This window comes from Ciconia boyciana, chromosome 7 (assembly GCF_034638445.1).
Source record: "Ciconia boyciana chromosome 7, ASM3463844v1, whole genome shotgun sequence".
Taxonomy (NCBI): domain Eukaryota; kingdom Metazoa; phylum Chordata; class Aves; order Ciconiiformes; family Ciconiidae; genus Ciconia; species Ciconia boyciana.
This window is the reverse complement of record NC_132940.1, coordinates 64,779,633-64,796,932: the sequence shown is the minus strand read 5'-3', so window position 1 is coordinate 64,796,932 and position 17,300 is coordinate 64,779,633. Positions and strand designations below refer to the sequence as shown.

Here is a 17,300-nt window from a genome sequence, read left to right as displayed (position 1 = left end):
CATGGTTCATAAATCCATGAAGATTCAAAAGCTACACTCTGGGTACTAATTCCTGCTGGGAACATTTCTATTTAGTTACACTGTAAAGGTTAACAGTAAATACAATCTTGCATCTGCAAATCTCTGGTTTATTTTTCTTCTAAGATATGACTTTCCATTGACCTTATGTTATCCATCATTTGATGATTATGTCTGCATTTTCCAGTAAAAACTGTTCTTCCTTTTTTTGATTAAATTAGACTGTGAGCTCAGATTTTGATTTATATGGAGTAGCAATGCCTCATTCTTCCAGGACTGAAAATGTCCTCATTTAAGATCAGATCAGAAGATGGGATGAAAGCCTTTTATAATTTTGAAAGGAATCAGTCTTTTTAGGCCAGTCACTACATTTCTGTTATTAATCATAAAGATGGATAGGTATAAAAGAAGATATTTTTACATCTATACTAAAATTCTGAAAATTCTACATTGACAAATGGCTATTAATAAGAGAAGGATATAAAGAGAAAAGCAAAGAGAAATGTTAAAAACGAGACCTTCTGGCTCAAAGACCCACTGCTTTCGCAGTTTTCAACTCTGAAGGGGCACCGAGGGAGCTAAGGCAGATCAAAGATTTAAACTCAAGAATTCCAGTTCTTATTAATTTATTGTTTAGCAAATAACTGTATCATATTTAATGAAGCATCCACCTTTTAGGTATGTATATACAAGATAGCATCCCTCTGGTAGTGCTTGATTACACTGAAAATAAAGCTACGGAACAGAAACCTCTTTGCAGAGCCATACCTGAGTTCTTGCAACAGTATGAAATAGTTTTTGGAAGACAGCAATAAAACCAAAGAAATTTCACACGAAACAGTATTTTACAGGAATGCTGTTAAAGCTGACAAGTAAAAATTTCATAACAGAAGAAATACCCAATTAACATTATTGTACCACTAGTACAATACACACTGTTCTGCCACTCGTGTGCGTGCATGTGAACACAGTGTGTAATAACAGTTACACAGACTGGTTTTGCATTGCTTTAAATTATAAGCTATATTTATTTTCCTTTTTTCCCTCATGTATTTCCAGAATAGTTCTAATTATCCTTCAGATTTTATTTTTGTCAGTGGTGTTTGGGAATTACACTGAAAATAAATTCCCATTTCTTATGTCACAGCCCTAGAGAAACTAGGACACATGTAAAAAAAGTATCTAAATAAAGAGAATTCATATAGAGGAAAAGGTCTGAACCTCTGTCAAAATAACAGGAATAAAGAAGCAGCATCACTGATTATCTTGGCAGTGCAGAAATGCAGCAGACGTTTATACATAAAGATTAAGAAAAATCTGCCTCAAATTCTCACTCACAATTAATCAACTTCATTACTCAGAAATTACAAGAAGAAAATATATGGTGGATCCACTTTTCTGGTAGGTGCTACTGCGAAGTGTAGATGGCCAGAGCTAACTTAAAAAAGCTATCTGAAGTTTTCAAATTCATGTGTCCTGGAGAACAATGAACTGTAACATAGTTAAGCAAAACATGAACTTCTGTGTATTTTAGCCTTTATTTTTATAAAGCTTTTATAACTTTTTTTAATTTTATAAAGCTTCTTATATAGAAAGACTGGATGAAAAGTAAATGCAGTCAGAGAAATTAATGCACACAGAGGAGACGCAAGTTTTATGTATTTGGGTTCTTTGTAGACAATTTAAACATTGTTTATAGATGTTAAGATTTTCTTTTAAAATAATAAACTTCTAGCCCTCTGGCTAGGGGAGTTAATTTTGAACATAAATTGCTGCATTCTGTGCAATTTCCACTGTCCAACTCTCTCATACCTGCAAATCTCTTTCACAGAGGACATCATTCTTCAATCCAAAAATAAACAATTTCTCTCCATCCTAATTAGCCCTGAAAGCAAGCCTTTTCCCCTTCATGCACCACAGGAGAAACTAAGTTTGATAAAGAGTTCTGGGCAAAGGTGAAGGGTCTCTGCTTGGGGTCTATATATAGTTTTAATGAGCTAATATGAATGTCTTAAAGCAGAAACTGTTTTATCTGCTGGTTTCACTTCTAAAATACAGGATTAATTCTAACATTTCTGCTTAGTCCACCTGCCTGTCCTGAGGTGCATTTATTACAGTTACAGGCCAGTGTCATGGTTTAACCCCAGCTGGCAACTCAGCCCCACCCAGCTGCTCGCTCACTCCCCCCCCCCGGTGGGATGGGGGAGAGAATCGGAAGAGTAAAAGTGAGAAAACTCGTGGGTTGAGATAAAGACAGTTTAATAGGGAAAGTAAAAGCTGCACACACAAGCAAAGCAAAACAAGGAATTCATTCACTCCTTCCCATGGGCAGGCAGGAGTTCAGCCATCTCCAGGAAAGCAGGGCTCCATCCCGCGTAACGGTGACTTGGGAAGACAAACGCCATCACTCCGAATGTCCCCCCCTTCCTCCTTGCTCCCCCAGCTTTATATGCTGAACATGATGTCATATGGTGTGGAATATCCCTTTGGCCAGTTGGGGTCAGCTGTCCCAGCCGTGTTCCCTCCCTGGCAGAGCATGGGAAGCTGAAAAGTCCTCTATTTAGTATAAGCACTACTTAACAACAACTAAAACCTCCCTGTATTATCAACACTGTTTTCAGCACAAATCCAAAATGCAGCCTCATACTAGCTACTATGAAGAAAATTAACCCTATCCCAGCCAAAACCAGCACAGGCAGCAACAAACAAGATTCATCAACATCCTTTGTGTCTCTGTTATGCACTTGCAGAGTGCAGAGTCTAATTAGCATTGCGAGAGGAAAAGGTGACAGGACACACTTTGACTCCTGAAGCATCCCGGTTTGAAAGCGATGACAGGCATTGCTGCAATGAGCCCATTGTAAAACACGTGTCTTCAGTCCCACAGCACAGGGCTTGACGGCAGCGTGAGGTGAATTAGCTGCCTCTTTGGGGCAAGGCTGACTCCAGCGTGCCGGCATTCTCTGTCCTGCTGAACCTCGTTATGCTTTGCTGTTGGAAGCTGCTTGGGAGAGCAGAGATGGTGATCAAAGAAAGGGCACAATCCTCTCTGGGCGCAAATGTCTCAGTTCTGTAAGCCGAGCTCTAACATGTTAGTGTGAGTGGGTTTGACAGTCAGAAGGGGCAGGATCTGGCAGGTTGAAAAGGCCTGGTTATTGCTTCCTGTATTTTTGTAGGAAGCAATGACTAATTATGTCAGCCGGCAAAAGTGCAAATCCTTGTTCCTTATTTGTGGAGCATTGCTGATGGGCCACTTTTCTCTCTGTCAAGTAGATTACATTCCAGGATACTGAAGTTGCAGGGTTTGCTGTTTTCTTCCAGTCTTTCCTTGACTTATCCCTACTCCCACTTAGTCATGTGATGATGTTCACTTCTCTAGTTCCTAGGAGTCAGCAATTAAGAAAACAAACGATTTCCTGAGTCTTCAATTGTCTTCTCTGCTCCTTTTATAGTAGATCAAATTTCACTGAAAGTCATCTTCCGCTCTCTGAAAGGCACCCATGAGGCAGTCTGGGATAGTTTCTTAGCAGAAGATAAACTTCTAGCAATCTGTCCATTATTATACGTAATCTATACCACCTTTTTCCTTTCAGAGGTACATGGAATAGTCTTCTTCCTCATAGTTATAAAGCACCAGAGATTGAAACAGAATTTTAAAAGTGTAGGGATAAGAGAAAATTTAGTTTAAATAAAATTAGAAATAGTTTCAATTTGATTACATTGACGAAGACTTTTTTGAAATAAGTTTTAGATAAAGCACATATAGGCAGACTGATGTGGCCTTTTGGAGAAAAAATATGTATTATTTGGATGAATTATTCAGTTTCCCAGTGCTTTCCCCTTGCATTGTTTTCACTTTTTACACCATGTATTAAAATCCAAGCATAATTTTACCAACTAGGATTTCACTGAAAGAGAGTAAGTACCCAAAAGACCATGCCATTTCTACTCCAGTATCTATAGCTCAAAGCTATTTAGATATCTAAACCCTCTTCAAGACAATGGGGAGTGATGCATTAAATAACTTGGTAAGTCTAATTTCAGTTTCTCATCCTGCCAAATTGTTCATGTCCACAGTTGTGGCCATGTGCTATGCTCCTCTGAAGACCCATTCATTTGAGCACAGTTACACACACTGAGGAACAAACACCTCCGCCTCGGGTTTGATGAGGCAAGGAAGAATCCATGCTAAAATGGCAATAGTCTCCTACAAAATTAAAGAAAAAAAAAAAAGCTGAAAAAATGAGAAAGACACTCGCAAGTTTTATTCCAGTAAAGATACCTGTGCCTAGACAGAAAGAAAAAAGAGCGTTTCTTAACAGATATATTTGAATGCCATGTATTTTTCAAAGCAATTACAGAAAACACAGTAATACTTCCTAGTATTGTAATTCCTCTGGAGACCTCTCTGTCACAGTCAAAGGATACACTGAATGTTCTCAAATTTGCCTTTTCAAAGGATCACTTACACAAGGAAGGAACTATTTTTTCCTCATAACACTCTTAATTAATTATCTGATGTCTGTAGAAAATGTATGATTAGATTTTACTGGGGATTTTCTCTTCTTATAGCTAATTTGGATTTTACTCACCAAGTATATGGCTATGCTGAAAAGAAATGGAGTGAAATGGTGGGCACCGGTTCCCTGAAGCACTCCGCTCTGAGGGTGGCTGCTGGCCCTGTGCTCCTGAGACACGGCTGTTCACTCCACCTGAGGTAAGAGACACAAACAGTCCTTCAGGGAAGAGGCTCATCTAAGTAAAACCATTTCTAGTTTGGAGAATGTGGAATGAAATATAAGCTTAAAAAACCCCCAAGCCGTTCACATAGCATTATTGCTGCTAAAGAAGCGGACAGCGTCTGGGAGAGTCATGAGGAGAGTGGATGCAGCAACAACCATAAACACAGTGTAAGAGGAATTTCTGAGATCTGTGTGATTGTTCTTACCCTGCCACTGTCACAGACACAATTTGTCCTCTCACGCTATGCCCGCACTGAATTTTTCCTCTCACGATATGCCCACAACCTGTACTGCACCTTGCTCCTTCAGCCTTTCTGCGCGGCGCTTCCCCGGGACTACCTGTCCCAGCAGCCCTTGCGGTGCCCTCCCGCCGTATCTGGCGGCTCCCTGGCGCGGGGGCTGCTGGGGCTTGTAGGCAGCTGCCGCCTCGGTGAGGCCTGGCGCGATGCCCGCGTCGTCTCGACGCCTCTCGGCCGAACGACGGCCCAAGGGAGCCGGGGGACATCGGCCGGGTTACCTTGTAGGGCAGGTGCTGCTGGCTGCCCGCGGTGGAGGGAGCGACGCGAAGCAGCAGCACAGGGCGAGGGACGGGCCGGTAGTCGCGGGAAGGCCGGCGGGGACGCTGAGGGTGCTGTGAAGGGCGAGCGAGGAGGCTGAGAAGATGTGAGGGGCCGGCGGGAAGGCGGAGGAGGCGGGGAGGGCCGGCAGCCCGGGGGAGCCCTGTGGGCTGCGCGGGCTCGGCTGTGGCGAGCGGCGGGACGGGTGCTGAGGAGATTTTTGCACAGCCGCCCTTCTCCCCTCGTTTGTAATGAAAAGATGAGATCTGAGTGAGTTGTTTTTTGGGTTTTGTTTTCCTTTGGGTTTGTTTTATGGCAAAAAATTGAGCACTTAATGACTCCTGCTTGCCCCTCACAAGGTACGGACCAAGGGCTCCTGCCTTGCAGAGACGCTGTGCCCTTCCCCAGCCGACTGGCAGGGCTTTTTTCTCAGAGCAAGGCCAGGTTGCCTGATGATGGCTGGATGAGGAGCTATACTCTGCTGAAATACCTAATTCAGTTTTGAGAACTCATAAAAGCTTCAGGTAGGCTTTAGATGCCACAACTGAAATTAAAGTTAAAGAGGATGTGAGTAATTCCTTATTCTTGCCCAGGAAGGGACACCCATTTTGGTAACTACCTGCCTTAGTTATAACAAGAGAAGATCACTGAGGTCATCCTTTCATCTTGCATATTTTCTTAAAAAAACAAATATTGAGTTGTCTTTCCTCCTGAAAACCAGCTCCTTGGACCTCAGCCGATGCTAATTTATCTTACAGAGAAATCTTCTGTACGGTGCACCAGTTCTGGTGGATTCCTAGCCCTTGCTAAGTATCTGTTGACATACCTGGGAGAGAGAACCAAGCACACAGCTATTATCCTTTTGATGCTCCTAAGTGGAATGTTTTTTCGCATATTCCAAACCCAGTGCACTGTTCCTTGTGGTTTCAGTGTTAGATGGGGGAGGGTGTCATGCAATGCAATGCAATGATTTAAAATTAATTGTTGCCTGCTAAAGAGCCCTTTTTGTCTTTTTTGCCACTGGGCTAAGTCATGAAGGCTTTGGGATTCCCTCAATGCCTGTGACAGAAGCAGGCAGCTGAGTGTCTTCCTGGGAAGGGGATGAAGCAGTAATGGAGCACATGGGACTGCAGCTGTTGCCACCCTGAGCCTATATATAGAAACCCTCTACTCCACACACATGTGGGAGACAACTGTATTTGCTGACAGCACAACCGAAGTTTGCAGTAGTTTTTTGTCATCTCTGGAGACTCAGTTGCTGCAGGAGTACTCGGGAGTCAGCTTCAGAGTGCTTAATTAAAGGTGGAATTTCACTGAAGTACGTAGTTGAAATGTTTACTCAGATTGTTCACCAGAGGTGCATATACTTCCGATCTGAATGAGGAGGGGAGAAGAAACGAGGAGATGGGAGTGCAGGAGGATGTGATGTCCCTGACCGGTGCTAATGGAAAGTCCCCGATTACCATCCTGTGCCACTCTACTGTGGTGTCACTTTTACCAGGGCATTCTGATGTAGTTTTCTCTATACCAGGCTAATGACAGGAAATAGGATTTTAGAATAATATACAGAATAAACAATCTGGTTGAGAAAATGCACTTTTTTTTTCCAAGTCCTATGTTAATAAATCCTTCCATAGTATTTGACACAACTATACTTGTTATGACTGTCATTATGCATATGATTTGCTGTATGCTTGTAAAAATGTCTAAAATAAAGAAGAACCACAGCTATTTCTCTTCTAAAAGCCAAATGAAATTTCTTCTCCTTACTGCTTCAGTCAGTTCTTTGTATAAAGTGTGCTGAAGGTCTGCAAAATAGCTAGGGTTTTATCACCCCTGTTTTAAAGTAAAACTACAGAATGATCCTAGAAATTAGAGAATGGGAGAATCTTGGTTTCAGGAGAACTCCCAGTTTAATCAGCTTCTAGGCCCAGGCTGGGCATTCAGCTCTGCAACTCATAGCCGTGGCTTTGTATCTGTACAGTTCTAGATTTTAAAGTCCTTTTAGGCAGCTTTTCCTTTTCTGTTATATTTGCTTTATGCCTGAAACAACATCAGTTACATGTTGAGTGATACCACAGCATGGGAAACAGGGGGAAAAGAACTGAAACTGATAAACATTGTTAACAGCTTAGAGAAACAAGAGGGAGAAAGCAGAGCTTAGCGGCTCCGTGCAGGAACACATAGCTTCCCTTATTTTTTCTATTCCTAAAGGACCCATCCTCAATTCAGAAAGGGACGTGAAAGCCTGCCAGGTGAAGGAACAAGGCACAGCCTGGAGCTGGAAAATGTGTTGAATTTGAACCACACTTAGAGAACAGCCCCTGACCTCGGTGAGACCAAGCATGCAAGAGCTGCGACGGCAGACTGCCACACAAGAGCGTGCTTTATATACTGCTGGGACACTGGTGGGCAGAAGAAACTTGCTTTTCTGGAGTTTCCTGTGCATCAGTGGTAGCTAAATAAAAAATTACGTGAGTGAGCTGTATAGTAAGATAAGAAGCAATTGCAACTGGGAAGATGTAGGTTCACTGCTCCTCCCTACTGACATGCCTAACTGTCCAACTTTTATGAAACGCTCAGGTTGCGACATATTAAATGGTATGATATCATCTTTCTTCAGGTTGAAATAGTCTGTGCCTAATCCTTCTGGGCCAACTATGCATATTCCTTGTGCCTTTGGAGATCACTAGCCTCCATAGTTTTCACTTACTTAATTATCTGTCTTAATGTAGAATTAAAAAAGTTCCTGAGCTGGTCTAGCCAGGTGTGGGGAAGCATACTGGGAAATGGTATGACTCTTGCAGACAACAATGTAATAATTAAAGTCTGTTATTTGCATTACAAACAGCAGTAAGTCAAACCCCTATGAGCTGGAGCCAAGATACATTCCTCATCAAGATACGTTCCTCATCTAGTTGTTACGTGGTGTCATATAGCCTGATTCCAGGCGTGATACTGCTCCAGATAAACCTGTTGTCTGGTGCTGGGATTTGTGGAGCTGCATGCCAGATATTTTACACCATGCAGAAGAGAGCCTTTCTAAGAATTGTCCTGTTCTACACTGTAGGGCAATTTTTCTCCTCTCCAAGAATAGTAGTGTATATTCTCTAGGTTCTTTCCTGCAGCTTGATTGTATTGGCAAGTCAAACTAACAATTCACTATACGAGCCACTCCTTATTGCTGAGTTTCTTTCCCTGTGCCGTGAAGCTGGTGCTCAGGTGTCTTGAGGACCGAGGATAACCATCAGAGGCTGCAGATGTTCATAGGAGGAGGTTGGCACCACTATTTATGTAGCAGGTTAAGCTCATCTTTCCCTGGGCTGCCTTGGCCTGCCTGACCTCCCACCATCTCCCTGCCCTTGTCATGTGTTTCCATCCCGTCCCGTCCTCCAGCACCTGCAGTTGTGTGGTCAGGTTGTGCGTACGCTGAGGACACTGGCACATCTTTGCCCTGACAGGCCTGACAGGTTCCCTGAGCTGCTCTCTCTGCCAGCACGAGGGAGAGGACAGGAAAAGGTTGCCAGGCCAAGAAGAACCACATTATGGAGTTGAAGCTGCAGCCAGAAGAGCTTGTACTAACACATGTGCAGATGCTGGCTGTCACAGATTGCTGCAGAAGGCTGCCTCCCCACTATGTTAATAGTCTATCATTGCTTCTTTTCATTCTTTCCAAACAGTGCTGGAGCCAAAAGGGATCAAACAAACTGAAGTATACTATTATGACAAAACAAACTTGTCTGTGCCTTGCTTTGTGTCGATAGACAGATAGGGTAGAGAGAAAGAGAGAAATAGAGAGAAAATAGAGAGAGAAAAATAGAAAAATATAGAGAAAGCTCTCCTGATCCCCTTGACTTTCTACTTTGATTGTTTTCCAGTGTCTTAACTTTAAGTAGACAGATAAATGACTTACCACAGTGTATAGGTGTGAGGCAGAGATATTTCAGGCATTTTTAGCTTGGTCTTCTACGGAAATGAGGCTTATTTTCTTTCATTACCTCTATCTCTCTACACTCCCGCATACCATACTTTTTAACCCGTGACCAATTTCAGTTAAATCAGGAAAAGAAGTACTGAAAGTAAAGATATAAATTTTATCAAAAGAGATGATCAAGAAGAGAAAAGCAGACTATTACATAGCCCTTACTAGACAGCAGAGGAGCCACACAGAAGACAGCCATTCTGAAGCCAAATGCAGAGCAAATGCCTCAGTATGAGTTTACACCTTATTAGACATCATCGGATCCCATTATAAGGCACGAAATAATAGGAAAAAAACCCCTTACTTCTGCTTATGGAGCTAATCTGCTAAATTCTGTATAAACCAGAAGCCGCCGCTTCTCCATATGGGGAACCTCACTGAACTTAAAAAAGGGAGGCTGGCGATTTCCTTTAGTGCAGTAGTAATTTGAATGTTTCTGGTTTGCTTTTTTAATTCATGTTTCCCTTCCTGGGAAGAATGATTGCTGTGTCACTGTATGACTTTTATATGGCTGTGTTTGAATTTGTTTGGCTGGAAACCACAGCGAGAAGCAGTAAAAAGAGGTTTTGAAATTTAATTGTGTGGGCAACACAATCAAGAGACCTGAAAACAAGGGACCAGCCCCTCTGGGACAGAGTGCTAACTAGGAGAGTCTCCTTCCTGCTCTTCAGAGTAAGATCTTTGCAAAAAAATGCTTTCTCCATGCATCTGCAGTCATCCATCACAGTGTCTTACCAAATACATTTTTGTCTGGGTTTTGTTGTTGTTGTGTTTTTGTTTTTTTTTTTTAATCTTGAAGACTATTTCTGTTCCTTCTCTGTATGGGGAAAAGTATCTTAAAGCACATAGGCTAAAACTGCCTTAAAAGGTAGGCATTTCGGGCAAATTTTGTATTCTGAGTGAAGCTATACACATCTGATTACAGATTGTGAAAGGTATTGAGTTCTTTTTTCCCCTTGGGGTAAAAGCTGGGAAAAGCAGCAGGAGTGGCTGCTCAGAAGTCAAGGAGGAGGAGAGGATGCCTGGGGGCTTTACGTACCACCGTCCAAGATCTGCTTACAGCATCACATTGGGAATGGATTCTGCTTACCCCAACGTTTTATTTCTGTGAAATCACCTGATCTTCTGCGCTACCACCTATCTCTTTCACAACGGCTCTCAGGTAAAAACTTTTTGAAGCTGTTAGAACTAAAGCAAACCAGACATTTCTGCATTGTTTCAACTCAGGGGATTTTTTATTGAAAGAACTAGTGGAGAATTATTGAAAAGAATGCAAACATCTGTACACTTCTGCACTTGAGAATGGCAGAAGTACCTACCCAAGTTTTCCTGGCTTTTATGCAAATGTTTTTTGGAGAGGATTCAGAGAGCGCTGAGGTGACAGCCCTGCCTTTGGCTGCCCTGGTAATGGGTGCTTTGCCACTGCATCTTGCTAAAGGATTCTGAAGAGGCTGATCCATCTTGCAGGGGAGGTGACTAACACAAAGCAGGGATGCTGGCGTGCCAAGAATGTGGGCACTGTGGTAGTCAAATGTTGTTTCTCCTGTGTATACGTTGTTTTTCACCAACATTTTCACGGAAAAAAACCCCTAAAAAACTCCTTGTCCCACCCCAGCCCTCCATATGCCATTGAAATATATAGCTGAAAAAGTCTGGTTGAAAGTATAAACTCTTGAGATAATAATCCTGCAGCACTACTCCAGGGCAATTGTATTTCACATTTGATGAGGCCATTCTCTAGACCGCAACCTAAGTTACGTCTTCCAGATGTAGTAGTTCGCCCAGCTTGGGAGATGCACTCCTGTGGCAGACCCTCGCTCTGCAGGAGAAAGGGAGGGCATGGGGCATATTGACTACTGCTGCCAGGGGCAGGGGTTTACCATTTCTGAATTTGCTAGGGAAAGTGGACAGTTTTTAAACAGAAAACTTTAGTTTGTTGAAAACTACGGGGGGAAAAAAAGGTTGAGGGAGTAGGTCGGCATTTACTAATAGATCAGCTCAGGCTGTGTTTGGTAAGGAAGGGAAGAAAGAAGGTGAGGCTCAGATGCCTTAGACATTGCTTGTGGCATATTCTCCCAAAATGAAGCTGATTCATATTTGGAAATGATTTGACTGCAGGCAGATAGTTTAGAACATAATGTATTATGCAGATTTCTACCTAATTTACTTGACCAATTAGATCATTAAAGTGCCTCGAGCATTTGTGGCTTGGTTTTATTTTGTAGCATTTTTAAGAAAAACTCACCATCTTTTCCTTGCAGGAATCTTGTCCACATATTCTCTCCACTCTGGTTTTTCTGGATGAGGACAACTGGGGTGTGTATATGGGGCTAGGAGATACCGACGCAGAGAAGACTGGCAACTGCCTGAAAGTGGTATTAATCAAAGGTTGCAGGAGGTGGTGGCTTCACCAGAGGCTTTGCTGTGACATACTAATTGAGCTACATTTTTGTGGCTACCTAACTCTGACACCATATTTTTGCATGGACATTAAATTGCACCTTGTAGGACCTTTGGCAGCCTGCATCGTGAAGTCCCACAGAAGCAGAGATATTTTTTGAGATTCAAAATTAGGGAAGGCACTAATTGTAAACATTTTTTGCTGATTGACCTAAATAGTATTTCAGCCTTGTATGTTCCTCCCTGCCTGCAGTTCTTCAACTCTGACTTTGTACTAATTATCAAATCAGTGCTATCATGAGAGCACGATACCGAGCCAGATGATGGTTGTCCTTGTTGCATAATGCAGAGAGCTTTGGCCAGAGGAGTTTTTAGCAACAGTGAGGAAGGGCGGGGTATGGAGGACACACTCTGTAATTGAGGATCAAAGCTAATTGTTTCTGCTTCTCAATCTGTATAGGAGCTGTTCAGCTGCAACAGGCAGAAGTGTTAGGAAGCATATCTCACCTAGACGTTTTGTCATCAGGGAGAAGTGAAGAGGTAAGTTCTACTTTTTACAAAACCAATTTTTTTGTAAGAAGTCTTTCCTCAATGTCGCTTGGCAATACATTTGATGATAAGAGGCTTAAGTATCACCTAGATTTAGTAAAAACTGCATGTAAGGTACAGAAATGTGATAGATATAGTAAGGATATTGCTAAAAGTAGTTAATAATCATTCTTAACTACAGAAGCATTATCTAGTTTATCTCACCTGTCAGGCAGAAAAGAGGCGGGGAAGCTATGGAAGCAAAATGGAAAAGGTGAGGTGAAATTTTTCTTAAAACTTTAGGAACTGGCTTTTGTTAGGATAAAATCCCACTCTATATACACCTATGAAGTGGTATTTAATTTATGTGGAATAAGTTTTTTTCCACAGATCTTGACACCACCAGAAGTTCTTAACTTTCCAATTAAAAAGTGGGGAATCACAGTTTTTGTTTTGTCTCCTCTTATTTACCAAATGCCAGGAAGCACCAGTAACTGAAATACTCCTGTTTCCCCTTTACCTCTCCAGTTCTGTATTCTGGCAACTATATAATGTAACGCTCAATAATTAGTAGCATTAATCTGAACACAAAGCTTTACAATAAATTTATATGTTTTCATTCTGGCAACAGATCAATTCAACCTCTGTTGCAGAAGAAGCTGGATAATCTGTATATAGTTTCCTTTCATTGTAGTTCTGTATGTGTGGTATTCTGCATACTCCCAGTTTGCATTCCAGCAGCAACTGAAGCATAAGACACAAAATTCAGTCTGCAGTAGTAGAAATCAGACTTCCAGCCAAGTTCTATGTCAAAATCCACGAGTGGTGAAGGAGCGGGGGTTTGAAGTGCTTTTTGAATTAAGCCGCTTCAACAGTCTTAAAGAATCTAGTGCAAGGCAAAGTTATGAAAGTAGAATTTAGCTTGGAGAAGAGAATTGCAACAGTTATTGGGTAACCGATTTCTGGAAAAAAGAGACATTGTGGAGCCTCCTTGGTAAATGATGGTGCCCAGTACACAGGGATTGTCAACACAAATTGGACTGTCATGGTCAGAACCGAATGTAGGAAAGGAAAAAGGAATACAGATGAAACCTCTTATGGGACAGGGTAAAATAATGACACATGCTAGTCTGTTACTATCTGATCATGTTTTATGCTTTAAGATGTATTCACAGTCTTGGAATTTTAGATCTCTTGGGTTTTTAAAAAATCATTTACTAAAAATGGTCGGTATGAGCAAACTGAGTAGCACGGAGTTGCTGCCCATACGATGTTTTTATATATTTTTTTGCCTTTTTTTTTGGTAAGGTTTCTATTTCTACTAACTATCCTTTACTTAATAGGGAAGGCTTTCAGAAGTGGCACAAAGTTGAAGATGGATATTAAGAGCATGAAGAACTATCTGTATTGGCTGTACTGCCAGTTTGAACTAATCACCTGCAGCTATCTCATGGAGCCCTGGGAAAAACTGCTCTTCTACACTTTCAACATTACTATGTTAGTTATGGTATTATACACTGCTTACATCTTTGTCCCCGTCCACGTTAGCACGGCTTTTCAATTCTTCGTGCACTTATTTGGAAACCAACATGAAAATACTGTTTCTATCGTGAAGTAACATTGGCAACCCGAGACTGACTTTTGGATCAAAGAAGTGTTTTTCTTAACACTCCATTTTTGTTTAGAAACAGGTTCAGGGTGTGTGTGCAAACACTGTTTTATTCTGCAGTATCTCTTAATGTTCTTCCGTATTCCGGGACTCTCTGACAGCAAATTATTTTGCCAAAACAATTTCAATCAGTCCTTGTTTTTATCGCTTGACTGACTGCTTCTTAAAGAGCTTTCCATTTTAAAGACTGGCTGGAGTTACAAAGTTGGGTTTGGTACAGAAACAACTGTGCTGCATATTTTGTTATTCCAGGGAGAGCTGCTTGGATATGGAGAGTTTTCATCGTGAGAAATTATATGGCATACATTTGTTCTTGTCTGCCATAGCTTTGCTGACAGGAGAGATATGTACACAAAAGGTTTCGCACAATACTATACAACTATAAGCTGCTTCTCTAAGCTTGGTATGTATGTATTTATAGAACGATTTTATTATTTATTTAGTTTCCTCAATTATTTAATACAATGAATTACTTGACTGGTTTGTCATCATTATGCAAATCATGCAGTTGGTTTATTAAAAATGTGGGGATTTACTTCCATAGAAATTTATAATACAATTCTCATTTTCTTGGACTTTAGAAAAAAGATCATTTTTGTTTTACTTTTGGAAGACTGGTAAAGCATGCACATCATATACAGAACATGCAACTACATATTCAGTTGTGGTAGGGACATTTCAGTTGAAAAACAATAAAAACCCTACCTAAAATACAATGTCTCCCCTTTTGTCCTAAACTCCTTATTCCCCCTCTTTTACCTCCTTTTATACTCTACGTGTTCAGCAGTGTCTGAAACATGAACTCTTGAGGCTGCAGACTTTGTAACTAATGTGCTGGACACCCTGTAGTTGGCTTTGTTTCAAAGTCCGTGTTTTTTAAGCTTCAGCCTTAGAAACACAAGATGCCTGTGCTGCCGGCTTGCTGCAGCGGACATCGACTGGAGCTGGCCAGGGATGAAGTAGCAATACAATTAACTTGGCAACTAGAATCGGCGTTCTGTATCATCCCAGGAGAAGAACAGAGTAGTAGCAAGGTGCGTACAAGGTAACACCAATGCAACTTTGCTCCCACCCGCGCTGAAATGACTTTTCTTACATCTTTCCAGCACAGAGATGCTCCTAGAATATCCTCTCCTTCAAGAGAACAGGATGTTATTAGTCAGTGGCAATCAAATGACTTATGAAATGACATTTGGTCATAGACCAAATAAAACAAAGTGAAGACACTAATTATGTTATTTGTCATCATAACACGAGGTTCAGTTACTTTCCCAATTTATAATTAGGGGAAAATAAGATAGGAGATAAAAGTAGTTTATTCGGGAAAATGAGGGCAGCTGAGCTTAAACTAACAACTCTTTTGACAGTACCCAAGTAATCTCTAAGTTCGTAAAAAAAATCTTCTATTTAATGCTTTCAGATTAGAATCCAATTGCATGTTTTATTAAGGTAATATAATGGCTAAAGTAGTAAATATCTTACATTTGCTCCTAGCAGCTTTTGTGCTCAGGATGTATATTGCATTTATTCATGTTTAGGAACAGAAGAGGGAAATACAGTATTTTAGTTACGTCAATTATTAATCTATTTATGAAGACAACAATTTTGTTTCAAAACTGTCAGTCTATAATGCAGATAAGTAAATGCAGTATTTTGCATTATACGTGCTGGAGAGACGTGCCCATATTGCATTGTATACCTGCGAAGAAAGCTCACTGGATAAGCAAGCCAACATAAATATGTTTACACTAAATTACAGTAGAAGACGATACACATACATCCAAAGTATTTGTTGGCATTAAGGAATCTGACATCAGGCTGGAGAAGTAGGAACTCTTACCCTGGGCGTGTTTTTGTTTATTGCCGCCCTTTCCCCGTCTCTCCAGCGCAAGCCCACTTGGTGTTTGTTGTGGTTGCCTGAAGTGCCTGGTGCCTCTTTTGCAACAGCCGGCGCAGGATCGTGCCTGTTGAGCTGCCCTGTTTGCATGCGGCAGTCCTTCGGCAGGGACCGGCTCCTGCGTGTCTGCTAGTGACAGCAATGCCGTTTCAGCTCTCCACGCCGTTCTGCAGCAGCAAAGATCTCAGCTCAGCTGTGTGAATCGGAGAGCTAAGAAAGCACCAAAAAGCAAAGAAGGAAACAAAGGGCCAAGTGGCAGCTGAAAAAAACCCAACTTCTTGATTAACTTTACTCCTTACAACCTTTTCCCTGCACGTCACCAAGGCTCTCATCTACAGAATAGGATTTAAAATATTACATGCAAACTCCACCTTGCAACTTCAGTTTCAAAACACTAACCTGCTTGGGCAGGTTCCTTACTGGAAGCTGCGCTCTGACCAGCAGCCCGAGGTCTTGAATTGACAGAGTAAGGCCATGGCTCCAGATTTGCTCACGTCAGGCCTGTGCATGCTCATCTGGCAATGTAAATTTGATCCAGGTCAGGCACTGGTGTAACTTGGAGTCTGTCAAACTAGCCATGCACTCGATACAGCGTTTACCCCAGCTGTGTGAGAACAGATGCTATCCAACGTGGAATAAGGACTACTGTAACAGCCTGCTTCAACATTTTTCAAGATTTTTTTCAGTCAGCAGAGTCTGTACTGGCTCAGTAGTCGGCACTGAGCGGCCACAACATTTGTTAAAAAAGTGTTAACTTTTAACAACATTTCACAACTTTTAACAACATTTGTTAAAAAAAAAAGTGTTGCAAACCTAGATTTACTGTCGCATGGCTGAAACAGAGAGTAATGCAAGAGGAACAGCAAATGGAATATTCCCTGCAATTCCTGCCTGCACACCCTCTCTGAGGACACCTACACCGAGTTCAGTTCCCACTGACTTCTTGCTAGCACCAACAGCATTTCCATCCCACTTTGCCTAAGTTTCTCGCAAAGAAGCAAAGATTTTTGGACAAACTTTCTCGCATAGACAGGCCAGCCACCTGCAGACAGTTTTGGCACAGAGACACTGGTACAGACAGTCTGCGAGAGGAGGACGGTTGTTAGACACTGGGATGGCTGGTTAGTCTCCTAAACGTGGTCAGATCTGCTTGCTCAACAAGAGAGTATCAAATCCTTAACGCCAGTGCCTGCCGCACTAGATAGCTACTAATTCCACACGCCTGTTTTCTGCTGTCCGTGTGGGCCGAGTGTTTGGGGGTGTGTGCGTGGGAGAAGAGATGGTTGGCTGCAGTTGCCATTTGCTGGGTTTTATTATCAATCGATGAATGAATAAGAGGTGCTTGTTGCTCTCGCCTAGGCCTGCTGACGACACGTGTGTATGCAGTATGTGCTTGCTTAGTGACTTTCTGTCAATAAAGGAATTAATTTTAGTATTTGCAAATGAGGACTTAAGAATGCAGTCTTAATTTGATGAAGTTAGTTTCTGACATATAACCAGTCTGGTA

At 41.7% G+C, this 17,300-nt stretch overlaps 1 protein-coding gene across 1 annotated transcript; it reads left to right on the top strand.

Moving 5' to 3' along the window:
• The first annotated feature begins 13,602 nt into the window (after positions 1-13,602).
• LOC140654883 (serine palmitoyltransferase small subunit B-like) lies at positions 13,603-13,845 on the top strand. The gene has a single exon (XM_072868737.1). The coding sequence runs from the start codon at positions 13,603-13,605 to the stop codon at positions 13,843-13,845; it is 243 nt and encodes an 80-aa protein (XP_072724838.1).
• Positions 13,846-17,300: the final 3,455 nt, after the last annotated feature.